The sequence below is a fragment of the Pelophylax lessonae genome (assembly GCF_965119305.1).
Source record: "Pelophylax lessonae genome assembly, chromosome: 7".
NCBI classification, from domain to species: domain Eukaryota; kingdom Metazoa; phylum Chordata; class Amphibia; order Anura; family Ranidae; genus Pelophylax; species Pelophylax lessonae.
The window spans coordinates 278,248,325-278,273,324 of NC_138774.1; the positions used below are offsets into that span (position 1 = coordinate 278,248,325).

The following is a 25,000-nucleotide window of genomic DNA, read 5'->3' on the forward strand; positions in this document are numbered from 1 at the left end:
CATTTAGGTCAATAGGGCCTGTTCCTTCCAATCCATTGTATTGCCGTCCATTTTGAAAACTTGCTGTTCCTCCTGTGGATGCCTTGCTCTGTAGCTTCACGTCAAAGTATAATAAAAAGACATATTCAAAATTACATTACATCTGAAAATGAAGGATCGCCCGTGTTGCATTACTTACAATACTGCACTGCCATTTTATGGCACTTTTCCACTGCAAGTACCGGCTCGGCTCCACTTGGCCTTGCTTGGCTCGGTTTGGTTTTCCACTGCATGGTATGGTGTTGGAACGGTTTGCTTTTCCACTAAAGTAGTAAGTGGATGGGATAACAACGATTCTCTGACCATCAGTGGCTAGTAGTGCAAAGGATTGTGGGATATGGTAACGGTACTGCCCTCTTGGAACCCCAACTGAGGTGGTACTGTTTAAGCGAGCCATATCGTTCGGTTCCATGTAGTGGAAAAGCGCCGCTGTACCGTACCGAACCGTTCCAACACCGTACCATGCGGTACCATGCAGTGGAAAAGCGCAAAAGCGAGCCGAACCGTTTGGTTCCATGCAATGGAAAAGCGCTGCCGTACCATACCGAACCGTACCGTGCAGTGGAAAAGCGCAAAAGCGAGCCGAACCGTTCGGTTCCATGCAGTGGAAAAACGCCATAAGTTGTGTGTGGGTTAAACCATGTCCTCAAACTACAGAAAATCTGTGTTGTCAGCGTTCAGTTCAATTTTTCTCTTTGAGTGTTTTTATTGAATTATCAACATAAAAAAAAAGATGAGAAATATTATACGAGAAATATTATACAGACAATGTGGCAAATGAACGAAATCAATCATATAACATTAGACACTGTCAGTAGCTCGGAAAGAACATACATGAGTTGGGTGGACTTCGACTGAGGTAAGCATTAGTAGACGATGCAAACAAGTCCCCCTATTGTCCCCAACCCCATTCAGTTCAATTTATTTTTTCATTTATGAATGCAGTGTGTTTGTTAAAATGGCAAAATAATGTAAGGTTGATGTAAGGTCCAAAAGGTTGATTTTTCTGGGACTAATCCACTTTTTGTATTTTTATCGTCTCTTCTCACAGGAGGTGAAAATATCAAAAGCATTAACCAGCAATCGGGGGCCCATGTGGAGCTTCAAAGGAATCCCCCACCCAACACAGACCCAAGCATTCGGATATTCACCATTCGGGGTATCCCACAGCAGATTGAGATGGCCAGGCATCTCATTGATGAGAAAGTAGGGGTAAGTCTACAAACCAATGAGGGGTTGGTGAGGTTCAGATGATGATGATGATGATGATGATGATGATGATGATGAAGACATTGCAGCCCTAAAGCATCCTTTAAATCCCAAATGTACTTTGTCTAATCCAGGTGCATTAAAACAAGTCTTACACTAGTTTAGAAAGCAGCCACATTCAAAGTAAAAACACCCATCCCTGCCAACATGTTGTAGAGGTGGGCTCCTTTTTCTTTTCCCTTTTTTTTTTTTTTCTTTTTTTTTTCTCCTTTTTCTTTTCTTTTTTCTCCTTTTTCTTTTCTCTTTTCTTTTTTCTCCTTTTTCTTTTCTTGTTTCTTTTTTCTCCTTTTTCTTTTCTTGTTTCTTTTTTCTCCTTTTTCTTTTCTTTTTTCTTTTTTCTCCTTTTTCTTTTCTTTTTTCTTTTTTCTCCTTTTTCTTTTCTTTTTTCTTTTTTCTCCTTTTTCTTTTCTTTTTTCTCCTTTTTCTTTTCTTTTTTCTTTTTTCTCCTTTTTCTTTTCTTTTTTCTTTTTTCTCCTTTTTCTTTTCTTTTTTCTCCTTTTTCTTTTCTTTTTTCTTTTTTCTCCTTTTTCTTTTCTTTTTTCTTTTTTCTCCTTTTTCTTTTTTCTTTTTTCTCCTTTTTCTTTTCTTTTTTCTCCTTTTTCTTTTCTTTTTTCTCCTTTTTCTTTTCTTTTTTCTCCTTTTTCTTTTCTTTTTTCTCCTTTTTTCTTTTCTTTTTTCTCCTTTTTTCTTTTCTTTTTTCTCCTTTTTTCTTTTCTTTTTTCTCCTTTTTTCTTTTCTTTTTTCTCCTTTTTCTTTTCTTTTTTCTCCTTTTTCTTTTCTTTTTTCTCCTTTTTCTTTTCTTTTTTCTCCTTTTTCTTTTCTTTTTTCTCCTTTTTCTTTTCTTTTTTCTCTTTTTTCTTCTTTTTCTCTTTTTTTTCTTTTTTCTCCTTTTTCTCCTTTTTCTTTTCTTTTTTCTCCTTTTTCTTTTCTTTTTTCTCCTTTTTCTTTTCTTTTTTCTCCTTTTTCTCCTTTTTCTTTTCTTTTTTCTCCTTTTTCTCCTTTTTCTTTTCTTTTTTCTCCTTTTTCTCTTTTTTCTTTTCTTTTTTCTCCTTTTTCTCTTTTTTCTTTTCTTTTTTCTCTTTTTTCTTTTCTTTTTTCTCCTTTTTCTTTTCTTTTTTCTCCTTTTTCTTTTCTTTTTTCTCCTTTTTCTCCTTTTTCTTTTCTTTTTTCTCCTTTTTCTCCTTTTTCTTTTCTTTTTTCTCCTTTTTCTCCTTTTTCTTTTCTTTTTTCTCCTTTTTCTTTTCTTTTTTCTCCTTTTTCTCCTTTTTCTTTTCTTTTTTCTCCTTTTTCTCCTTTTTCTTTTCTTTTTTCTCCTTTTTCTCCTTTTTCTTTTCTTTTTTCTCCTTTTTCTCCTTTTTCTTTTCTTTTTTCTTTTTTCTCCTTTTTCTCTTTTTTTTCTTTTTTCTCCTTTTTCTCCTTTTTCTTTTCTTTTTTCTCCTTTTTTCTTTTCTTTTTTTCTCCTTTTTCTTTTCTTTTTTTCTCCTTTTTCTCCTTTTTCTTTTTTTCTCCTTTTTCTCCTTTTTCTTTTCTTTTTTCTCTTTTTTCTCCTTTTTCTCCTTTTTCTTTTCTTTTTTCTCCTTTTTCTTTTCTTTTTTCTCCTTTTTCTTTTCTTTTTTCTCCTTTTTCTTTTCTTTTTTCTCCTTTTTCTTTTCTTTTTTCTCCTTTTTCTCCTTTTTCTTTTCTTTTTCTTTTCTTTCTTTCTTTTTTTTTTTTTATTTTTTTTTTTTGATCACTCGGCAGGTATCCAATACACCCTTTGCTGATTCAGATCTATAGCTTTTGTATCAGCAAGCCTGCCTGGCTTTCAAACTTATACTTTTGTACGATTTGTCAGTCACCTAGAGAAAGTATGCACAAAAGGACTTGGGGACTTTTTCAATTTTAGTTGTACTAATGCTTAAAGGAGGTTGTAAACCTCCAAAAAAAAAATATATATATATATATATATATATATATATATATATATATATATATATATATATATATATATATATATATTAAAAAACCTGAAAGACAAAGGCATAACGAACTGGTATGCATCCCATGCTAGCTCATTATTAAATACCTTTGAACGAAGACTCCGCAGCGGTGCTCCAACACCGCTGACATGGCCAACATGTTAACCAGTCTTCCTTTCAGGTTCGAGTTCAACGGCCACCTGCTTGGCCGGAGCAGTGATGACATCACTCCTGCGAATGTGCACGGGAGCCGTCGTTCACGGCACATGTGCTCCTTCAGAGCACACGTGCCAGTGATGTCACTGGCTGCATGCAAAGTAAATATCGCCTAAACGGTGCAGTACCTATAGCTAAGCCTTATCTTAGGCTTAACTATAGGTAGAAGTTAGAGGAAGCTTTACTTTGTCTTTAGAGTTTGGCCATTTTATTATTATTATGTGAGTGAGAAGCTTTAAAGGAGGAGTACAGCCAAAGCTCTTTTGGCTGTACTCCTGTGGATCACAGGAGTGCAGATCGTTTTGCGCTTCTATGACCTGTTTTCAGCAGTCAGCGGACTAAAGTCTGCTGTCGGCTGATGTTACAGAGCCTGTCTAGGCTCGGGAAAGATCGCTACCATATGGTCAGGATCGGTCCACATACTTAGACCGGCACCTGGCTTGGCCTCTCAGCGAGCCACTGAGAGCCTGGTTTGGCTGTTCCCGCCCCCTCCACAGACCAGCAATTCAGTGAGTGGGGGTAGAGCAGACAGCAATGGCTGACAGTCATCAGCTGTCTGCTCAGGAAGCCCTGAGAACCAAGTGATCAGCGGTGTTTGATAGCTCGATTCTCAGCCTAAAGGGCCATACACACTATAAGATTTTCTGAAGACTTTTTCCTTCAGATTTACCATTTCTATGTAGTCCAAGGGCCTGCCGGATTGCATACAAATGGAAAGTGTTTGTTTGACCTCAAATTATATGGTTTTGGTAAGTCTAAAGGAAAAAGTCTTCAGAAAAGCTTAGTGTGTGTAAGGCCCATTAGAGCCGGCAGGGGACAAATGCATCATATTGGACCGATGCTGCATCCACCTAGGTAAGTAGGATTCAAAAATGACAAAACAAATCTGTGACTCCTAGGATCCATACTGGTTTCTGGGTTTTGAACTGGCTTACAATAGAGCGGAAACGGTTCAGTATTGCCCTTCTCTTCTCTCGAAGTCTGAGGGATGCTTGCATCTGATGAGTCACACCCAGGTAGAGGCCCTTTTGATGTGAATTTCAGGTCTTCTTTTCTGTAGAGAGATAATGATGCTGAAAGACAAAATTAGCCGTCCTTTGTGTTGCTACTTAGCTGCGCTCAGCCGGCTGCAATTGCTTCTAGTTTATAAAGGATCTTTTGCTCAAGCATTTCCTGTGCTGTTATTAAAATGTCTGTGTTCATCCTCCAGGGCACAGCAATCAGCGGTCCAGGCAGCTACGGGCAGAGTCCATTCAGCCAACCGCATGCGACGCCTCATCAAAAGTGAGTGGGTTTTGCTTGATCCCTGCCTTGAGGGTCCGCTTTCAATCATATTTGTGCAGTATCATTATACCTATCATAGACTGTAACTGTGTATCTGAATGGTAAAGGAAGGGTGCAGGTTAAAATAAAAGTCCCTGGGGTATCCCCTTTAAAACTCTTCAAATGAAATACACTAACAAATCTTTGATGCAAACACTGTTTGACATAACCATGGCCTGTAGTGGGCTAGGCTGGATTTACAGTGCCGGTGTTGGCTATAGTTTACAAATTGCCGTCTGACTCTGGAGATGGCCTGTCATTTACTGTGACCGCTGGGTGTTCATTATGTCAAAGTAGTGGCACACTGTGGGCAGTGCCTGGCTTTATTTTATGAGGGAGCAGTGCCTGTTTCGCCTCACTCTAACCCAGGGTTAGGCAACCTTGGCTCTCCAGCTGTTGTAGAACTGCAAGTCCCATAAGGCACTGCAACACTCTGACAGCCACAGGCATGCCTCCCCAAGGCAGAGGCATGATGGGATTTGTAGTTTCAGTACAGCTGGAGGGCCAAGGTTGCCTACCTCTGCTCTAACCCTTCCCCATTCCATCCAAATTAATAAAAATATTAGCATTTTCAGATAGATTGGGAAAGAGTTCGACCATCGGCACATTTTTTTGCTATCTGTGTCCCCTTTGTGGATATTTTCCCTAATATTTGTAATGATGACCACTGATACAGAAAGGGGGGGGAGGGGTCAAAATTGCAGTTTCCCCGGAACAAGAGCTAAGGGGAAATCATCCAATGGCACCACCTACACTGCTCAAAAATGAAAGGAACACCTTTTTAATACAGTAGTGTGTGTGTGTGTGTGTGTGTGTGTGTGTGTATAGATGGATAGATGTATATATGTAGGTGTGTGTGTGTGTGTGTGTGTATATGTATCTGTATGTATGTATATATACGTGTGTGTGTATGTATATATGTAGGTGTGTGTATATATGTAGGTGTGTGTGTGTGTGTGTATATGTATCTGTATGTATGTATGTATATATATATATATATATATATATACGTGTGTGTGTATGTATATATGTAGGTGTGTGTATATATGCACACTGCTCAAAGAAACTAAAGGAATGCTTTTTAATCAGAGTATAGCATTAAGTCAAACTCCTGGCATATTGATCTGGTCAGTTAAGTAGTGGCGGTGGTTGTTGATCCGTTTCGGCTGCTTTGGTGTTTATGAAATTAACAGGTGCACTAGATTGGCAACAATGAGGCGAAGTCTAAAACCGGAAAGGTTTTACAGGTGATGGCCATGGTAATTTTTACCCCCCCCCCCCCATTCATCTTTTCTGACTGTTTTTCATTAGTTTTGCACTTGGCTAGGGTCAGTGTCACTACTGGTAGCGTGAGGCCATACCTGGACCCTACAGAGGTTGCACAGGCAGTCCAACTGCCCAGGATGGCACATCAATACGTGTCATTGCCAGAAGGTTTGCTGCGTCTCCCAGCACAGTCTCAAGAGCATGAAGGAGATTCCAGGAGATAGCCAGTTATTCTAGGAAAGCTGGACAGGGCCATAGAAGGTTCTTAACCCATCAGCAGGACCGGTATCTGCCCCTCAGGAGGCGCACTGCCAGAGCCCTACAAAATGACCTCCAGCAGGACACTGGTGTGAAGGTCTGACCAGACTTCATTAGTGTGGCCTGAGGGCTTAACGTCTTCTAGTGGGCCCTGTGCTCGCTGCCCGGCGCCACTGGCGCCCTGTGTTTTCACAGATGAGAGCAGGTTCACCCTGAGCACATGTGACAGACATTAAAGGGTCTGGAGAAGCAGTGGAGAACATTATGCTGCCTGTAACATCGTTCAGCATGACCGGTTTGGTGGTGGGTCAGTGATGGTCTAGGGAGAAATATCCATGGAGGGACTCAGACCTCTACAGGCTAGACAATGGTACCCTGACTGCCATTAGGTATCAGGATGATATCCCTGGACCCATTGTCAGACCCTACGCTGGTGCAGGGGGTCCTGGGTTATTCCTGGTACACTACAATGCCCGGCCTCATGTGAGAGTATGCAGCCAGTTCCTGCAGGATGAAGGAATTGATACCCTTGAATGGCCCACACACTCGCCTGATCTAAATCCAATAGAAAACCTCTAGGACATTATATTTCAGGCCATCCAATGCCGCCAGGTTGCACCTCAGTCTGTTCAGGAGCTCAGTGATGCCCTGGCCCAGATCTGGGAGGAAATACCCCAGGACCCAATCCTCCGTCTCATTGGGAACATGCCCTGACGCTAGGCATGCATACAAGCACATGGGGGCCATACAAACTACTGAGTACTATTTTGAGTTGCTGCAATTAAATTTCATCAAAACGGACTAACCTGCTGCATCATTTATTCACTTTGATTTTCGGGGTGTCTTTGATTTTAGCCCTCTTGTAGGTTGATAATTTTCATTTGCATCAAACGATGTGGCATCCTTTCGTTCCTAACACATTACACAGTCCATACCAGTATAGATCCTAACACATTACCAGTCATACCAGTATAGATTCTAACACATTACCCAGTCCATACCAGTATAGATTCTAACACATTACCCAGTCCATACCAGTATAGATCCTAACACATTACCCAGTCCATACCAGTATAGATCCCAACACATTACCCAGTCCATACCAGTATAGATCCTAACACATTACCCAGTCCATACCAGTATAGATCCTAACACATTACCCAGTCCATACCAGTATAGATCCTAACACATTACCTAGTACATACCAGTATAGATCCTAACACATTACCCAGTCCATACCAGTATAGATCCTAACACATTACACAGTCCATACCAGTATAGATCCTAACACATTACCCAGTCCATACCAGTATAGGTATCCAACATGAGACCTTCCACAGCGCAAGTGGTTAAAGAATCTGCTACTGACAGCTTGGTGCCAGATACCACAGCATACCTTCAGAGGCATCCATGCCTCATTGGATCCGGGCTGTTACTGCGGCAAAAGCCAGACCTACTGAGATGTAGGTGGAAAGTTATGGCTGATCTGTGTATGTGTGTGAAAGATAGAGATATATATATATAGAATCTGTCTCTCCAGGAAGTTGCCCTTCTCAATCAGCCACAGAGTTAAAAAACAAAATACTGGTTTCAGAGCATGTTTTTTGAGGCTTAGTCTAGTCCAATGCAGATTCTGACTGTCTACTTCCTTTCTTTTCAGTGGTCCTCAGGCGTTTTTAACGCAGGGTTGGGGTAGCACTTACCAAGCATGGCAGCAACCTGCGCAGCAACTTCCAGGTGAGTGACTGTTTTGGACATTCCAGGCTTATTAAAGTGGATCAGTCAGTAAAATTCTCACTTCAATTAAAGCAACTGTATGCACACTTTCAGCATTACCAAGTCGAGGCGATCACTATACGTTGATATCTTAAAGGATTCCATTACCAATGTTTACAGAAATAACAGGCAGATATGAACTATTGAGCTTAAATATAATGCAATGGGGACTAATCTGGGGAAAGATCAAGCTCTGTGCCATTTTCCCCAGTTATTATTGTTGGTCATCTTGCCTCTCACAGCTTGGTTATGGTGATGCCAGGCAAGGTTTATATGATTGCAGATTAGTAAAGACTGCACAAGTCAATGAAAACCTGTTGCTACCGTTTTTTCTCTATCGCTCATTGACAGACGTAGTCTTCTTGATTCTCAAGAGCTGGGTTATGTTGTCTCCGCAGGAGTAGGACTAGGCAGAATGACAAAACGTTCTGGCTCCACCCTAGGGGGCAGTCCCTGAGGGTATATCCTCCCTCTCTCTGCTACAGGGAATCAGTTTTTTTCTGTCTAGTCAGGAGTAAGGACCTAAGTTCCTTGCTGGGATCTTTTGGTCCTGGCAAGACTTTTTTTCTTTAAGAAAAAGACATTTTTTAGGTAGTTTTCTCCAGTGTTTTTTTCCTGTGAGATCTTCAAGCAAAAATGCCGGACTGGGCGACACTTGTGGTCACCCCAGCCGGCCTACGAGCGCGTGCAGACCATGGCATTGCGCTTGGTCGGCCGCGACATATTCAAGTAAGTATGCGGGGCCGGGCGACGGGCTGGATGTTGAGATCCAGTGGTCACCCCGGTTTCTGCCTAAAAGCGCGTGCAGACCAGTGCGCTGAGTCGGCCGCGACGGAGTCCCAGTAAAGGGACTGACTTTGCGAGTTAAAAGCTCGCTTGGACGCCAGGACCAGAGAGTCGAGGCGTCCACAAACCCCCACCTCGGTGGAGAGGGTATTATGAAGAGAGGGTGCCTGTCGGTTCGGTATGGTGAGTAAAACGTTCCCTTTTTTCCTCATTTATGAGGCAGTATATATTATGGGCCCCTCCATATATGGTCAGTATATATCTGACACTTACAAGTCCCCTTTGTAATACAGCATGTGTTTGTGGGAAGTGGACTTGGTTCAAGAGCTAACACTCTACCCAGCAGACTGTAACATTACAGCAAACATAGGAGGTATAATCCTACCTTATGTGCAGTGTATCTCTGTAGATCCATATGTCACCTCTCAGCAGAGTGCAGGTGGATGTGCTGGGAAGACGATATCGGCGGTCCGCCGCCATTTTGCCGTAGACCGAATGCATGTATGTCCTCAGGTCACGCCGGCCGCCATGTTTTTGGAGTCTTATGTCTCTTCTATGGGGGCGGCCATGTTTTGTGAGCCCAGCTACCTCGTGGAGGGCTGGGAACGCCGGAAGGTGTACACAGGGGGCGGAGCCACGCCTTCTGCCCGGGAAAAAGCAAACAGCTCCTTCCAGTCTGTGTAAGACAGACGCTGGCTGCAGTTTGTTGGAAACTGCACTGCATCGGTTGGTGAGCCTTGGGGGTCCCTCTCTCTCTCTCTGGGATCGAGAAGCAGGTACTCTGAGGGGCGCTATTGCGCTAGGGGGAGACACACAAAAAAAAAAAAAAAAAGAAAAAGTTTTTTTGTTTTTGCTGGCAAAAGTGTCCTGTATTAACATGGACCCTGCCACTCATGTATCTCCTCCGGATCCCCTCGAGGGGTCTGCGGGATCCTCCAGCACCCCATTGACAATTGAATCTTTGTCAGCTATTATGGAAACTTTTGTGTCCCGGGTGGAAGTGGCTTGTCAGGGACAGGGCGCAAGAAAGCGACCCCCGCCTAACCCCTTATTATCTGAAACCTCGGATTCAGACTCTGAGCCTATTTCTGCAGTTGCAGGTACTTCATCTGGTATTGGTGTCTCGGGTCCTGTCTCTTCAGACAGTGAGGAGGATGTTTCGGCATCCGCCATAGCCCGAGAGGAAGCGTTGGTAAACGCACTCATTGTATCTGTTCAAGAGACTTTAAGGTTACAGGGTATTCCATCAGAAATAGCTGAAACTGAGATCCCTTTTGGGACTAAAAAGCGCATCAAAGTAGCAAAGGTTTTTCCATTGCCCAAATGTTTTGGCAATCCAATCGATGAAGAATGGCGTCTGCCAAAACGCACCTTTAATATTTCTAAACGCATTGACAGGCGTTATCCGTTTGAGGAAACCCTTATTAAAAAATGGATAGAACCACCTGTGGTGGATTCACCTATTGCTAGATTGAATAAAGCCACGGTTATTCCTTTAGAAGACGCTCCGTCTTTTAAAGATCCAGTGGATCGCAAGATAGAAGCTATGTCTCGCACCATGTTTTCCTTGATTGGATCAGCTTTCAGGCCAATAATTGCTATTGGTCTGGTTTCGCAGGCTGTAACTGAATGGACCAAGTGGTTACGCCGGGACTTAGAAGAAGTCCCTCAGGCGGTATCAGATTTGTTGGAACAAATGATACAGGGGTTACAGTTTGTATGTGATGCGGCGTTAGACGCCACTCCATTAATGGGCGCGAGCATCAGTCTCAGCAGTGGTTCTCAGGCGTACACTGTGGCTAAAAGGTTGGTTAGCCGACCAAGGTTCCAAAAAAGCATTGGCTAATATCCCCTTTTCAGGAGAGCGTCTATTTGGAGCCAACTTAGATGAGATCATTAAGGATCTCACCGGTGGAAAAAGCACCTTTTTACCGCAAAATTTTAAAGGTAGAGGAACTCGTCAAAGACGAGGGCCTTCTTTTTCTGCTCACAAGAGGTTTTTTCGTTCAGCGGGTGAAAAAACTAAGTCCTCCAAAGCTCCTGCAGGAGGCGTCAGGGGTCGTTGGTCGGGCAAGCAAAAGCCCGCCCCCTCCAGACCTGAAGATAAACCATCCAAAGCCTGAAGGTGCGCCCCCACCCATAACTGGGGTGGGGGGACGTCTTCGCCGGTTCCCGGATCCATGGCTTTCCAGAATCCCGGACAAATGGGTTTGCGAAGTCATAAAGTCAGGGTACAAGATCGAGTTTCGATCTCTCCCACCGGCGCGATTCTTCCCTTCCAATATCCGACTATCTCCGGATCGTCTAGAAGATCTGCGGAGAGCAGTCACAGATCTACTACAACAAGGAGTGGTAGTCCACGTTCCTTGGACAGAACGGTTTCAAGGGTTTTATTCAAACCTGTTTACAATACCCAGGAAAGAGGGCAAAGTGCGTCCAATTCTGGACTTAAGAGCGCTCAATTCTTTCGTCAACATAAGAAGATTCAGAATGGAGTCCATTCGCACGGTAGCAGCCTTCCTGCATCCAGGGGATGTCCTAGCGTCCATAGACATCAAGGACGCCTATCTTCACATTCCCATTTTCGCAGGACATCAGCGTTTTCTACGCTTTCCCGTAGAGGAGAACCACTATCAGTTTGTGGCGTTACCTTTCGGTCTCGCCACGGCTCCGCGGGTCTTCACAAAGGTGTTGGCCCCAATGTTGGCACTTCTGCGCCAAAGAGGTATATCGATTCTAGGTTACCTAGACGATCTTCTGCTTCATGCAGAGTCTCCTCAGACCTTGCTACAAAACATAGAAATTACTATGATTTCTTTACAGGAATTCGGGTGGCTGGTGAACCAGCAAAAGTCATTTCTGGTTCCCACCCAGAGGCTCGAATATCTGGGTCTAATTCTAGACACAGTCAGGACAAGAGTTTTCCTTCCGGTAGGGAAACTCCGAAAGATTCAATCAGCAGTCCAGTTGTTACTGTCCAACAGCTGGTCTTCCCTTCGGACTTGCATGAGGGTTCTGGGGTTGATGGTGGCTTCATTCGAAGCAGTCCCATTTGCCCAGTCCCATACCCGAATTCTTCAGCAAGAGATTCTTCTCAGATGGAATCGGAATCCGGAATCCCTGGACAATCAGATCCGATTGAGCAAACAGACCAGAGAGTCTCTGGTTTGGTGGCTTCGGTCTCCAATGCTCAGCCAGGGAAAGTCATTTCTGCCAATATATTGGACGATAGTGACCACGGATGCCAGTCTATCCGGATGGGGAGGAATTCTCGGTCAGTTATCTGTCCAGGGACTTTGGTCCCCGGAAGAATCCAGATTACCGATAAATGTATTGGAACTGAGAGCGATCAGACTTTGTCTGATTCACTGGACCGAGCAGCTCCAGGGCAGCCCGGTTCGGATCCAGTCGGACAATGCCACGGCCGTGGCTTATGTCAATCATCAGGGGGGCACCAAGAGTGTCCGAGCGGCCAAAGAAGTGGCTTGCATTCTTCGCTGGGCGGAACGATTTGTTCCAGCAATCTCTGCGGTGTTCATTCCGGGGGTGGAGAATTGGCAGGCAGATAATCTCAGCCGTCAGACCCTGGATCAGGGGGAATGGTCCCTCCATCCAGACGTTTTCCACCAGTTGTGCCTACGGTGGGGCAACCCGGATGTGGATCTGTTGGCATCACGATTCAACAGGAAAGTTCAGAGATTCGTGGCTCGCTCCCGCGATCCTCTAGCAGAAACCGCAGACGCACTGATCGCCCCGTGGGGGCAATACCAGCTAATATATGCTTTCCCTCCTCTCGCGTTACTGCCAAGACTTCTTCGCAGGGTAGAGGAGGAAGGAATCCCAGTAATCCTGGTAGCTCCGGACTGGCCTCGTCGAGCTTGGTACGCCGACATGGTCAGACTGGTGGCGGACGTCCCATGGAGACTTCCTCTCAGGGAGGATCTACTGTCTCAGGGACCGATCTTCCATCCTGCTTTACGATCGCTGGCTTTAACGGCCTGGCTATTGAGACCCAGGTGCTGAAGGACAAAGGTTTGTCAGCTTCAGTTATTCCTACTCTAGTTGAAGCAAGGAAAGCGACTTCCAGAAAGATTTATCATCGCACATGGAAGTCCTACATTGCATGGTGTGAACCTTTGGGGTTCCGTCCTCGGTCTTATTCGATTAGTCGAATATTGGCTTTTCTGCAACAAGGGGTTGAGCAGAAACTGGCCTTGAGTACTATCAAGGGTCAGGTCTCAGCATTAGCTATCTTCTTTCAGAAGCCTTTGGCTACTCATTCCTTGGTGCGGAATTTCATCCAGGGGGTGCGACATCTGGCTCCGCCAGTGCACGCGCCGTTACCCCCCTGGGATCTTAATTTAGTGTTGTCGGTTCTTCAGAAACCTCCCTTTGAACATATTAGGGAGATTCCTCTACCCACGTTGTCCCAGAAGGTGGCCTTCTTGGTGGCTATTACTTCTGCACGCAGGGTGTCAGAACTGGCCGCATTATCTTGTCGTTCACCATATCTGGTGGTTCATAGAGATAAGGTGGTTCTTCGTCCGAATCCATCCTTCCTACCAAAAGTGGTTTCAGAATTTCATCTGAATGAAGAAATTGTATTACCTTCCCTGTGTCCTAAGCCCAGTCATCCTCGGGAGTTTGCTTTACACTCCTTGGATGTGGTCCGGGCGATCAGGGTATACTTGAAAACGACAGACTCGTTTCGCAAGACGGATTCACTTTTTGTGATCCCAGATGGACCCAAAAAGGGGTTGCCTGCATCTGCCGCGACCATTTCCAGATGGATCAGACAGACGGTAGTACAGGCTTATTCTATTAAGGGTCGGGAGCCCCCGTTCCCTGTTAAGGCGCACTCCACTCGGGCACTTAGTGCTTCATGGGCCTTTCGCCATCAGGCGTCAGTGGTCCAGGTGTGCAAGGCGGCTACCTGGTCGTCGGTGCATACCTTCTCTAAACATTATAAAGTTGATGTAATGGCATCGTCTGATGCCTCTTTTGGCCGCAAGGTTTTGCAGGCCGCAATTTGAGGAGACCAGTGGTCTACCTCGAGGGTTTTTTTCCGTTGGAAAATTTTTTCTTTTAGTCTCATTCTTTGTTTATAATGAGCCTTTAAAACTTCTAGTTTGGCACCGGTTGGGCCTACTAGATTGGATTTGATTTTGTCAATCCCACCCCTCATTTGTGGCACTGCTTCTGGATGTCCCAGCTCTTGAGAATCAAGAAGACTACGTCTGTCAATGAGCGATAGAGAAAAATGGATTTTTGTAAGAACTTACCGTAAAATCCTTTTCTCTTAAGCTCATTGACAGACGTAGTACCCGCCCCTCTATCATTGAGTTGGGTTGGGTTAAATTCTCTGTACTGCTTTAAACAGAACTGATTCCCTGTAGCAGAGAGAGGGAGGATATACCCTCAGGGACTGCCCCCTAGGGTGGAGCCAGAACGTTTTGTCATTCTGCCTAGTCCTACTCCTGCGGAGACAACATAACCCAGCTCTTGAGAATCAAGAAGACTACGTCTGTCAATGAGCTTAAGAGAAAAGGATTTTACGGTAAGTTCTTACAAAAATCCATTTTTTCCCCAAAAATAAAACCTATCGTGATTTTCTAGGATGGCTGCAATATAAGCCCTAGTTAAAGTCCATGTAAAATCACGTAATCTGCACTGTAAAAGGTTTATAAAATTGCCCAGTGTGTGTCTTTATGGAACAGTGTGGATTTACAGCACTGCTGGGCGCTCACGTGACCCGAAGGAAGTCTCCTTCCCTGCTCCGAGCTTTGAAAAAGAAGGGGTTGAGATCCCCACTATCGTCAGCCCCGCCCCAATCACTGCAGAGGGAGGAGCAGCTGATGTCAGAAAGGAGGAGAGCTCCAGCAGGTCACGTGAGCACCCAGTGGTGCTGTAAATAAGGTATAATCTGAGTGCTCATGTGACCCACTGGAGCTCTCCTCCTCCGGACTGACGTCAGCAGCCCCTCCCTCTGCAGTCCATGGAAGGGATCTCCTCCCCTCCCTCTCTAATGCTCGGAGTAGGGAAGGAGACTTCCGGCTGTTCACGTGAGCGCCCAGCAGCGCTTTAAGGTGTTTTCCACAATAATCTTAAATAAAGACACACGCTGGGCATTATATAATCCTTTCATGGCACGGATTACATGATTTTACAAGGACTTTGACTAGGTTTTATATTTGGGATTACAGGATTTTTATAATGCTGACTCCTGAGCTGACAGGGAGGGAATAGGAGAGAAGATGGGGAACACAGGAACTTTTTTACATAACGTAAATAAATAAGACATCCTCTGAAAAATAGCCAAAATATAAGACCTGGTCTTCTTTTTGGGGGAACATGGTAGTTTGCCTATATCCTTTGTACTATGTAAGTGTCAGTATTTTATATTTATCCATTGGTTTCAGCCTTGGTTCACTGATCCAAAAATTGCCATGTAGGGAGTGAAGCCAGAGGAGTTTGTTTATAGCCAAGTAACTTGTATTTTCAAAGGCTGGTCGACCAATAGCAAATCAAAACAAATCAAACATTGTTCATATTATTCTGCAGTCACTGTTTTTGAGGTGTAAGGAGTCCACTAATGGCACTTTTCCACTGCAAGTTCCCGGCTCGGCTCTACTCGGCCCTGCTAGGCCCAGTTTGCTTTTCCACTGCGGTACCGCATGGTATAGTGTCGGAACGGTTCGGTACGGTATGGTATAGGTTTGCTTTTCCACTAAAGTAGTACTAAAGTTAAGTGGGTGGGATAACAACGGGGTGGGTGTGATTCTCTGACCAATCAGTGGCTAGTAGTGACTGCATGCAAAGGATTGTGGGATATGGTACCAGTTTGGTACCTGTTGGAACCACAATCGAGTAGGTACTGTTTTTTCAGAGCCGTACCGTTCGGTTCCATGCAGTGGAAAAGCAAACCTATACCGTACCGAACCGTTCCGACCCTATACCATGCGGTACCGCAGTGGAAAAGCACAAAAGCGTGCCGAGCCGGTACGGTTCTATGCAGTGGAAAAGCGCCATAAGCAAGATAAAGAAGCAATCGATTGGGAATCGACACTTATCGATTGGACATTATTTTCAACACAAAAATAATTTTTGTTTAGAGCAATTTCACGTATATATTGGTCAATTTAGCACATATTTTCAGTGATTTATTTACTTCACAATTTATGAATTCACATGGGAGTTAAAATTTACTAATTTGGCACTTATGTAAGCATTTGCACTTTATAGATTGATTGATAACACTATTTATTCAGTATTTGGAGTTGTTTCACGTTTTTGTTTATCGGAAAAGTTTATACATTTTACATTTTTTTCACGGGGTGTCCCCTTTGAAGCACTTTAAATATTTGCACATAAGGAATGCATGTTTGCACAATTATTTCAAGTGATAGATCTATGTGATTAATTTATTATTTATATATATATATTCATGGTATATATACCAACTACATTCCTTCAGTTCATATATACCATGAAAAATATTTATGTAATATATTAGCATATCATATATTTAGAGATCTCTGAAGCGCAGTACCCCCCCCCCCCCCCCACAATATATACTTTGACTTACTGTATAAGGCAACAGATTTCTGTACTTGCTGCATCAGGGAGACATTTTATGTAAATCAATCCGTGACCGCGCAAGACTCATATCTTTTTAAAACCTATTATTATACAGTATTTATATGGCGTCTTTATATTATTAGGCACAGCTGAGCCTAACACCTCCTACTCCCTCGTCCTTACCTGCATGGTCCACCTTGGTAACACACAGTGATAGGAGAGCGATTGTGCCAAAGGATTTGAAACTTGTGACCTAAACACCTGTCAGACAGCACAGCAATGAGTGTGACACCACCTTCTCTGTGAGCGTTTCAGCGGAGTTCCAGACGTTTCTGTGTGTATTGAAAGTCAGCAGCCTCAAAAAGTGTAATTTAATAACCACAAAACCAAAAAGGAAATTCCCCTAGGGGTGGGACTTTTTAGGCACCAATCAAATTGTATAAATAACAAACCAATTTGTATAAAAGTTAAATTCTTTATTGAATGATACAAAAGAAATAAAAGCAAGAAGGCAAGCTAGAACATATTGCACATAAGACAGTCGAACTCAATACCACATAACCCCCGGGCTGTGACCCGACGCGTTTCGGAGTCTCTTGGGCTCCTTCCTCAGGGGTGCCCTTAGAGGGTGGTCTGTGGGTAATCAATGCATAACATATTAATTCCAACATTGTATATATAGTTTCAATACATTTGAACAAAGAGTTTGAATAACAACTTACATAGTTCACTGTGGTTATGAGCATAGGTGGCCTGCCTGGCGATTAAAAACAAATGGGCAGCATATCACTGTTATCCATCAGGGGTGCCGTATTCACGATGTTCGAGGTCTAAGCCAAGAATCTTAGCTCTTGAGGTGTTCAGGATTTTAGTGCTGACCAGTCTTAATAAGAGACTGGGTAAGGGCAGCTGGAGCCTCAAATGACAGCAGATCTGCTGGGCAAAAATCGCATAATTATTGCAGGGTCCAATCAAAAAAGACCAAGCATGTGCAGGGTGTCCAAAAAAATGGTCTTCAGCCCACCATATCTCTTATATAAAATCAAGAAAAAAGGGGTTATAGCCCATATTAAATCAAAAATAAGATAAATGAGCATAAAAAACAACAAACAAAATATCCATATAAATGTGTCATGCTAGGTATTATAACCATAGCCAGACGTACCACAAGCTCACCTGTCCCACGATCCAGCGATGAGGCCGCCCGAAGCCTTGGTGCTTTCCCCGGCATCACTAGTGTGGGCACCTGGCTGTGCAGCTTCACAGCCGGGTGCCCACTGCGCATGAACGAGTCGCGCTACGCGTTCTGATTGGCCGGGCCATCTTCTGTGACCTGTCCCAGAAGATAGCAGGGGAGGAGGAGAACTTCTGCTGGAGCCGCCTAGGTGGCCCGAGCGGAAGTGGTAGCGGGAACCTGTCAAAACTAGGTAGAAATGAACAGAGGAGCCGCTCAGGTGAGGCTGTTTGTCCTGGTGCAGGTCAGATCCGCCATCCAAAATTGTTGAAACCAAGAAAGTAAGTCCGCACTCGAAGATGAAAATTAAATCAATGGTATCCTTTATTCCTCATGAACAAATTCATACAGACAGTGCATCAATAGAAAAGCCAGGTTGAGGCGTTTCATGATACAGAGGATCGCTTAATCATAACCACACCTATGGTGTATCGTGAAACGCGTCAACCTGGCATGTCTTTTGATGCACTGTATGAATTTGTTCATGAGGAATAAAGGATACCATTGATTTAATTTTCATCTTTGAGTGCGGTCTTACTTTCTTGGTTTCAACCTGTCAAACTAGGTACCCGCTCCCCCCCAAAAATAAAATGCCATGCTAAATGTGGCATGTCAGGGTCAGGAGTCCTTAAATTGGAAGCTCCACTTTTGGGTAGAACTCTGCTTTAAGGTGTATAGCAGCCTTTCTCAATACAGAGGGAACTTTGAAATTAATTTCTGGTCTCGGGGAACCCCTGTTAAAAATTAAAAATCCACAACTCATGATACAATAGTGTGACAGTCAGTGGGAAGAACGCTCCTTACTCTTGTCATCATTGGGAAGAATTACCCCCTTACAGATAGCTAAAAGGAACAATGATGTCATTGGAAAATTATCTGAGAGGCAGAAGTTGACCATTTCTCAAGGAACCCCTAACAACCTCAGGAGGAAACCTGGTTGAGAAACCCTGGTCTATAGTGATGTCACCTCCCAGGCTGCTCTATTGGAATATGAGCGAGCAGCAGCAGCACATCATCAACTCTGCCCTGACACCATGGTTCCTGTCAGCACATCCTGATTGGCTGCTAGCACTACCTATCCCTTCCCAGTCCAGGTGCTGCTATGCAGGATAGGTCAGGAGGCAGATAAATCTTCATGTTGCAATAGTAGTAGTCGCGCTACAACAACAAATGAGGTCTCTGAACAATTATTTCTGTGTTTTTTTTGGGGGGGGGGGCCTAATACTATTGGTAAACTGCTCCTTGTGTGACTAAATAAGCCATGATAAGCATGATGGGCATCTGTAAATCCACCCCAGACATCAGTCGGCTTGTATCCATTATGTAGTGAAGGTGAACCACTAGAGGCACCCCGCTCTCAAGTCTCTATGGTTTATTGTTGTTGCTGCAGCTGCTGAAGTCTCCTACTGTATGATAGTACTTGTGAACGTTAATGGCCACATGCCAGAGCATAAGGGAATATCCTAAACCGATACATTAGTGGTCATACATCTCTATTTTCCTCTGCCGCTATTCAGTTTCCAAGGTGAAATGATTCTTCCCCCCCTATCCTCCTCCTACACGTTGCTCACACTCTAATGAAGAGAAGTAACATTAGGTGATGGTGCCATTTATCAGACTGTATTAAAATATTTGTGCTTTTTTCTGAGGTGAATGGCTGCTTGCACAATAGGAGGCTTTTCCATGCAAGGCTGCTTTTGGAGTGTTGTCAGCTGAGAGGCTAAAGGGTAACTCCAGCTAAATAGAGACACACACGCTGTTTTAGCTTGCAGAGGATTTGTAAAAGGATTGCACATACTCTTGTGATACACCTATCCCTAAAATATGAAAAATAAAAGTAGCTCTGTTGAAACTGTACGTGATGCCTATCCACACATAATACCCTGGTGCTAGCTGCTTCCTATAGTATACAGAGTTTAGTAATAGGAGGGTAATACACAGGGATAGCACTGACATTTTTTTCACATTTAGAAATACCTGAATTATAGAAAAAACTAAATTTTTATTAAAAAAAATTATTTTATTAATAAATTTTGATTATAAATTATAGAAAAGGCAGTGAGCAAATTTTTGCTCACAACAAAACTATATGACATTTAAATGTAGTAAGTGCAACGGTAATATTCACAGGGGACAGGATTGTAAACATACAACCACACCAAAGGGAAGTATGGAATAGTGCAAAACACATACAAATTCATGAAATGAGTCAAGTCAGTTGTCTTCTGGCCTCCCATGGGGAATGGTACTCAAAAGATGAGACAAAGAATAAGCAAGTCCTCCACCATAAAACTAGGGATACACCGATCTGATATTAGGATCGGATATCGGCGCCGATACTGCCACAATAGCTGGATCGGTAAAATTAGCCGATCCGGTTTTGCTGAGTCCTGGCTCAGCCGTCCCTTACTTGCACGGAGCCGCCGATCCGGTTTTGCGGAGTCCCGGTGTTCTAAAATTTTGTCGGACCCATGAAAATTCCGGACCCTCGTCACTTCCGGTGACGCTACGTCATAACCCAGCTGATGCGAGCCCCGGTGCGCATGTGCACAAGGCATTTTCAAGGGCGATAAAATTCTAAGACTTACAAACAGCTGACTGAGAGGAGGAGGGGCTGAGGTGGGACGCATACACCGCCGCGTCATCGAGCAAGGAACATGTTGCAGAGCGGACAGAGGAGGCGGGAAGGAAGTGAATACTCATATTAAATAGTAATGATAAAAAAAATAAATACTAAACATTTTTTATCATTACTATTTAGTATGAGTATTCACTTCCTTCCCGCCTCCTCTGTCCGCTCTGCAACATGTTCCTTGCTCGATGACGCGGCGGTGTTGTAACATTTTCCCGCGGTGGTGTATGCGTCCCACCTCAGCCCCTCCTCCTCCCAGTCAGCTGTTCGTAAGTCTTAGAATTTCATCGGACCTTCAAAATGCCTTGTGCGCATGCGCAGCAGGGCTCGCAGCAGCTGGTGGTGACGGAGCGTCCCCGGAAGTGACGAGGGTCCGGAATTTTCACGGGTCCGACTAAATTTTAGAACACCGGCTCAGCCGTCCCTTACTTGCACGGAGCCGCCGATCCGGTTTTGCTGAGTCCCGGCTCAGCCGTCCCTTACTTGCACGGAGCCGCCGATCCGGTTTTGCTGAGTCCTTGCTCAGCCGTCCCTTACTTGGTGTAGTAGTATGGGATGGGAGCCGCTACTTCCTGTATAGGTTCGGCTCACAGGCGGAGTGATATTAGATGCACTCCGCCTGTGAATGGAGGAGCCGTACACATGAAACAGCGGCTTTGCTCTGTACTGCAGCTGCATGCATATTGTGTATGTGTGTTGTTCCGGATCGGTACTGGTATCGGTATCGGCAGATACACAATGCCAGGTATCGGGACAAGAAAAGTCGGATCAGTACACCCCTACATAAAACCAATCACACTGCCCCTTGCCATAAGGGTTTGGCCACCCTAAGGCCCTGTTCACACCTGAGCGTATTTCAGCTCGTAAAATGCTCATCTCTGAAGTCTCAAAATGCCCAACAAGCAAAATCCCATTCATTTCAATGGCCCCTGTTCACATCTGAGCGTTTTGTCTCCAGAAGAAAAACGCCTGAAGCTCAAAAAAGTACGTTTGGCCACCCTAAGGAACGGTCATATAGCGCAGTTATAGAACCAAAGATAGTGATCAGACTTCCAAGGATAAATCAGCCAGTTCGCCTTGCTTGCACCATTCTCCCAGACATCAAGATTGGTTCCCCTCCCAAAAAGGTATAAATCAAAGGGAGACCAGAACCATTCATTCCCAGTATTACATTCACATTCATTAATGTAAAACCCAGGGAGGAGAAAGCACAAGCGCCAGATTAAGTGTAGTATGTATGAATGTCTAATAAAGATAGAAAGACTGGTACTCACAAGGGTGAATCATAATAGGCATTGAGCACTGAGGTGTATCAACATCAGTTGAGCGGGTCTTCGGGGTGGCATCTGCGGTTGGTATACTCTGAAGGATTCTGCCGTTGGGATCCGATGCTTCCTGGAGTCGTGGGACACACAGGGAGCTGGTGATGTCACTTCCCGGGCATGATGTGGGGACATGATGGCAATTTACAAATATCTCAATGGTGATCTCGGCATAGAAAAATAGCTATTCAGTCATAGGGAGTGCATGAGGACTCGAGGGCATACATTGCGGTTAGAGGAGAAGCGTTTTAACCTCAGGCAGCGTGGGGGGTTCTTTACTGTTCGAGCTACAAGATTGTGGAATTCTCTACCACAAGAGGTGGTTTCTGCGGGAAGTATGGTGGCTTTCAAAAGACTCTTAGACGTACATCTCAAGGATAGGAACATTCAGGGGTATGTGAGATTTAAAGGGCCACACACACCTACACAGGTTGAACTGGATGGACTATTGTCTTTATTCAACCTCACCTACTATGTAACTGTGATACCGTAGGTGACGCGTTTCCTCAGGCCAGCATATCAAAGTATTAATTCAAACTAACAAGATGGCTCTGGTCTGGGCCAGTGTGTGATGACGTTGCACGTTGGGACCCCAAGTCTACTGATGAGATTTGGGGTGTGATTGGGGGGGGGGGGGGAGACAAAGCTGGTTTTTCTTAGGTTTGCTAGATACTAATAGGACTTAATTCTTGTCATCTGAATGGCTGACCAAATCTTTAACTTATGAACAAATTATGCTTTTGCATTTCTTTCATTTTCTTGAATCCTATTTCACACTCAAGCCCAGTGTGTCCAGACCCGATCAGAGCAAGCCATGGGTCATTCCATAAAATGGCAGCATCACCCATGTTTAGGCAAGGCATTCGCCTTAAGTGGACTCAAGTGGCCCAGGCTGGAAGATGCGGCCTGTTTTGGTGCAATCCTTTTCTTCTTTCTGTTATGCGAGAACAAGCCTTATTGCAGCTCCTATTGTTCCCCTGCCCATATTGTATGCAAGCAGAGAGCGTCTGTAACCATTCACAGCCCAAATGGTGAACAAATTGAGCGAGTCCATTCACCTCCCACAGCCATCCTAATAAGTGATCTAATCATTTAGAGCTTTATTGCTTCTAACATCCCCCCTTTCACCTCCTACATAAAGCATCCAATGAGGTAAAACATGCTGGCCTGCAGTCTATTAATTGGCGTGTCCCTCAATGACTTTCCCAAAGAAAAGCCATTGATGGAGCTCCCTATTGTGTGAATTAGCAGGTGGGCACTTTGTGACCCTAAGCCATTAACACATGGACAGGGCCTGACTTGTGGCATCGGTCAGATTTTAGAGGATGGAACTCTCTAACTGCTTTTGGAAAGGGTCGTTGCTGGGAAAAACTTTTGGTTTGGACAGGATGGCTTCAACGCCTTTTGGCTACCCTATAGGGTAGCAAAATATTCAGTATAATTATGCTCTTTTTCCAGAATTTCGCAGAATTATATTGAGTTCTTTGTACAAGGCAACAGATGGTGCAGGGGGAGATGAAGTGGGGTTCATTTCCTGTTTCAGTTAATACTATTGGTGTATTTAGGGCAGATTACAGTAGCCTTATGGTATGTGATTGCCCTTCCTCGTCATGTCATCAAATAGGCATGTATGTGTCAATGCCATGTGTAGGGTCTATGCAACTCTGCTCAAACTGAGCACAGGCAGAATTCTGTAGTTATGTCTCTTAAGGTGTAAATTCCGCAAGTTTGATATTGTTAGGGTGGCCATTGACCTCGGTTGGGTGTCACTAGATTTAACTGATTTGGACTTGGTCCTATATGACACTCACCAAATGTAAGAGGTGACCCAAAACAGCCTTTTTCAATCAGGGTGCCTTGAGGTTTCTTCAGGGGTGCCTTGGCAAAATGCTTAAAAATTGCCAATTGGATCTCCTGGTGGGATGGGAGACCCGGGCAAGCCACAGAAGGAGGGGGGGGGGGACGTCCCCTCCCGCTCCTTGTAATGACAGCCGAGCGGCTTCTCAGCCGCATCGGTTGTCATTACAAGACAGCCAACCGTCTGCTATGGACACCGGTACCGAGGTGTAGCACTCGGCTATGGACACCGGTACCGAGGTGTAGCACTCGGCTATGGACACCGGTACCGAGGTGTAGCACTCGGCTATGGACACCGGTACCGAGGTGTAGCACTCGGCTATGGACACCGGTACCGAGGTGTAGCACTCGGCTATGGACACCGGTACCGAGGTGTAGCACTCGGCTATGGACACCGGTACCGAGGTGTAGCACTCGGCTATGGACACCGGTACCGAGTTGTAGCACTCGGCTATGGACACCGGTACCGAGGTGATGCCTCTAGCTTCAGGCATTACTCCGGTATAAGCACTTTACGGCAATATCGGTAACTTGCGGGGGCGATTCCGATATTTCGGGGAAAGTGCATATCGGCCACCGACAATCAGTCGATCCCTAGTTTAAACCTTATGAGAACAATCAGCATGGGGAGTGTTTATTACACTTACATTAAGCATTTATATAGTGCCGTCGAATTACACAGCACCTAACTCAAGGTAAAATTATTGTGACTCGCCAAACACTCACTGAATCTTCCTGGTGACCGTGTTTTTAATCACAATGATTGATATACACTATAATACCAAAAGTATTGGGACACCTGGCTTTAAACACACTTGAACTATGATGGCATCCCAGTCTTAGTCCGTAGGGTTCAATATTGAGTTGGCCCACCCTTTGCACCTATAACAGCTTCAACTCTTCTGGGAAGGCTGTCCACAAGGTTTAGGAGTGTGTCTATGGGAATGTTTGACCATTCTTCCAGAAGCGCATTTCTGAGGCTGCTGCACTGAGAATCCAGAAGTGATTTGCTCACCGAGACCTCTAGGGTATGCTTAATAGCTGACACCTTGGTGTACATCATCAATAGCAGACCGTTCCCTGACCACCTGACCTGATAGGCATTTGTAAAATGCAAGACTCTGTTAGTGACATAAGGGTTCACTCCACTCAGAAATCCTCCCAGTTTTTCTTAGTATCTGGCTAATTGTAGCCCTAAACCAGGCTCAGCAGGGGGCGACCGACATTCAGACCATGTATGGGCAGGCTGATGGACCAATCTTGGGTATAACCATGAAGTGAAAGTGGCCGCACACCAACTGATGACTTGATAGTAGAAAGGTTTATTTGTAAATGGATACAAGGTACAACAGAATGGAAATGGTATACGTGTTTCACACGACCAACGGCTTGCTTGTTGGTCATGTGAAACGCATCTACCATTTCCTTTGTTGTACCTTGTATCCATTTACAAATCTTTCTAGTATCAAGTTATCAGTTGGTGTGC

General features: G+C 44.4%; 1 protein-coding gene across 1 annotated transcript in view; it reads left to right on the forward strand.

The window, feature by feature from the left end:
• The window catches only part of FUBP3 (far upstream element binding protein 3), a 145,272-nt gene that overhangs the window by 115,020 nt on the left and 5,252 nt on the right, over positions 1-25,000 (forward strand). The window contains exons 13-15 of the mRNA XM_082263076.1: positions 1,091-1,251; positions 4,693-4,766; positions 7,990-8,066. Coding sequence (XP_082119202.1) covers positions 1,091-1,251; positions 4,693-4,766; positions 7,990-8,066 — 312 coding nt within the window. The remainder of the gene's footprint in view (positions 1-1,090; positions 1,252-4,692; positions 4,767-7,989; positions 8,067-25,000) is intronic.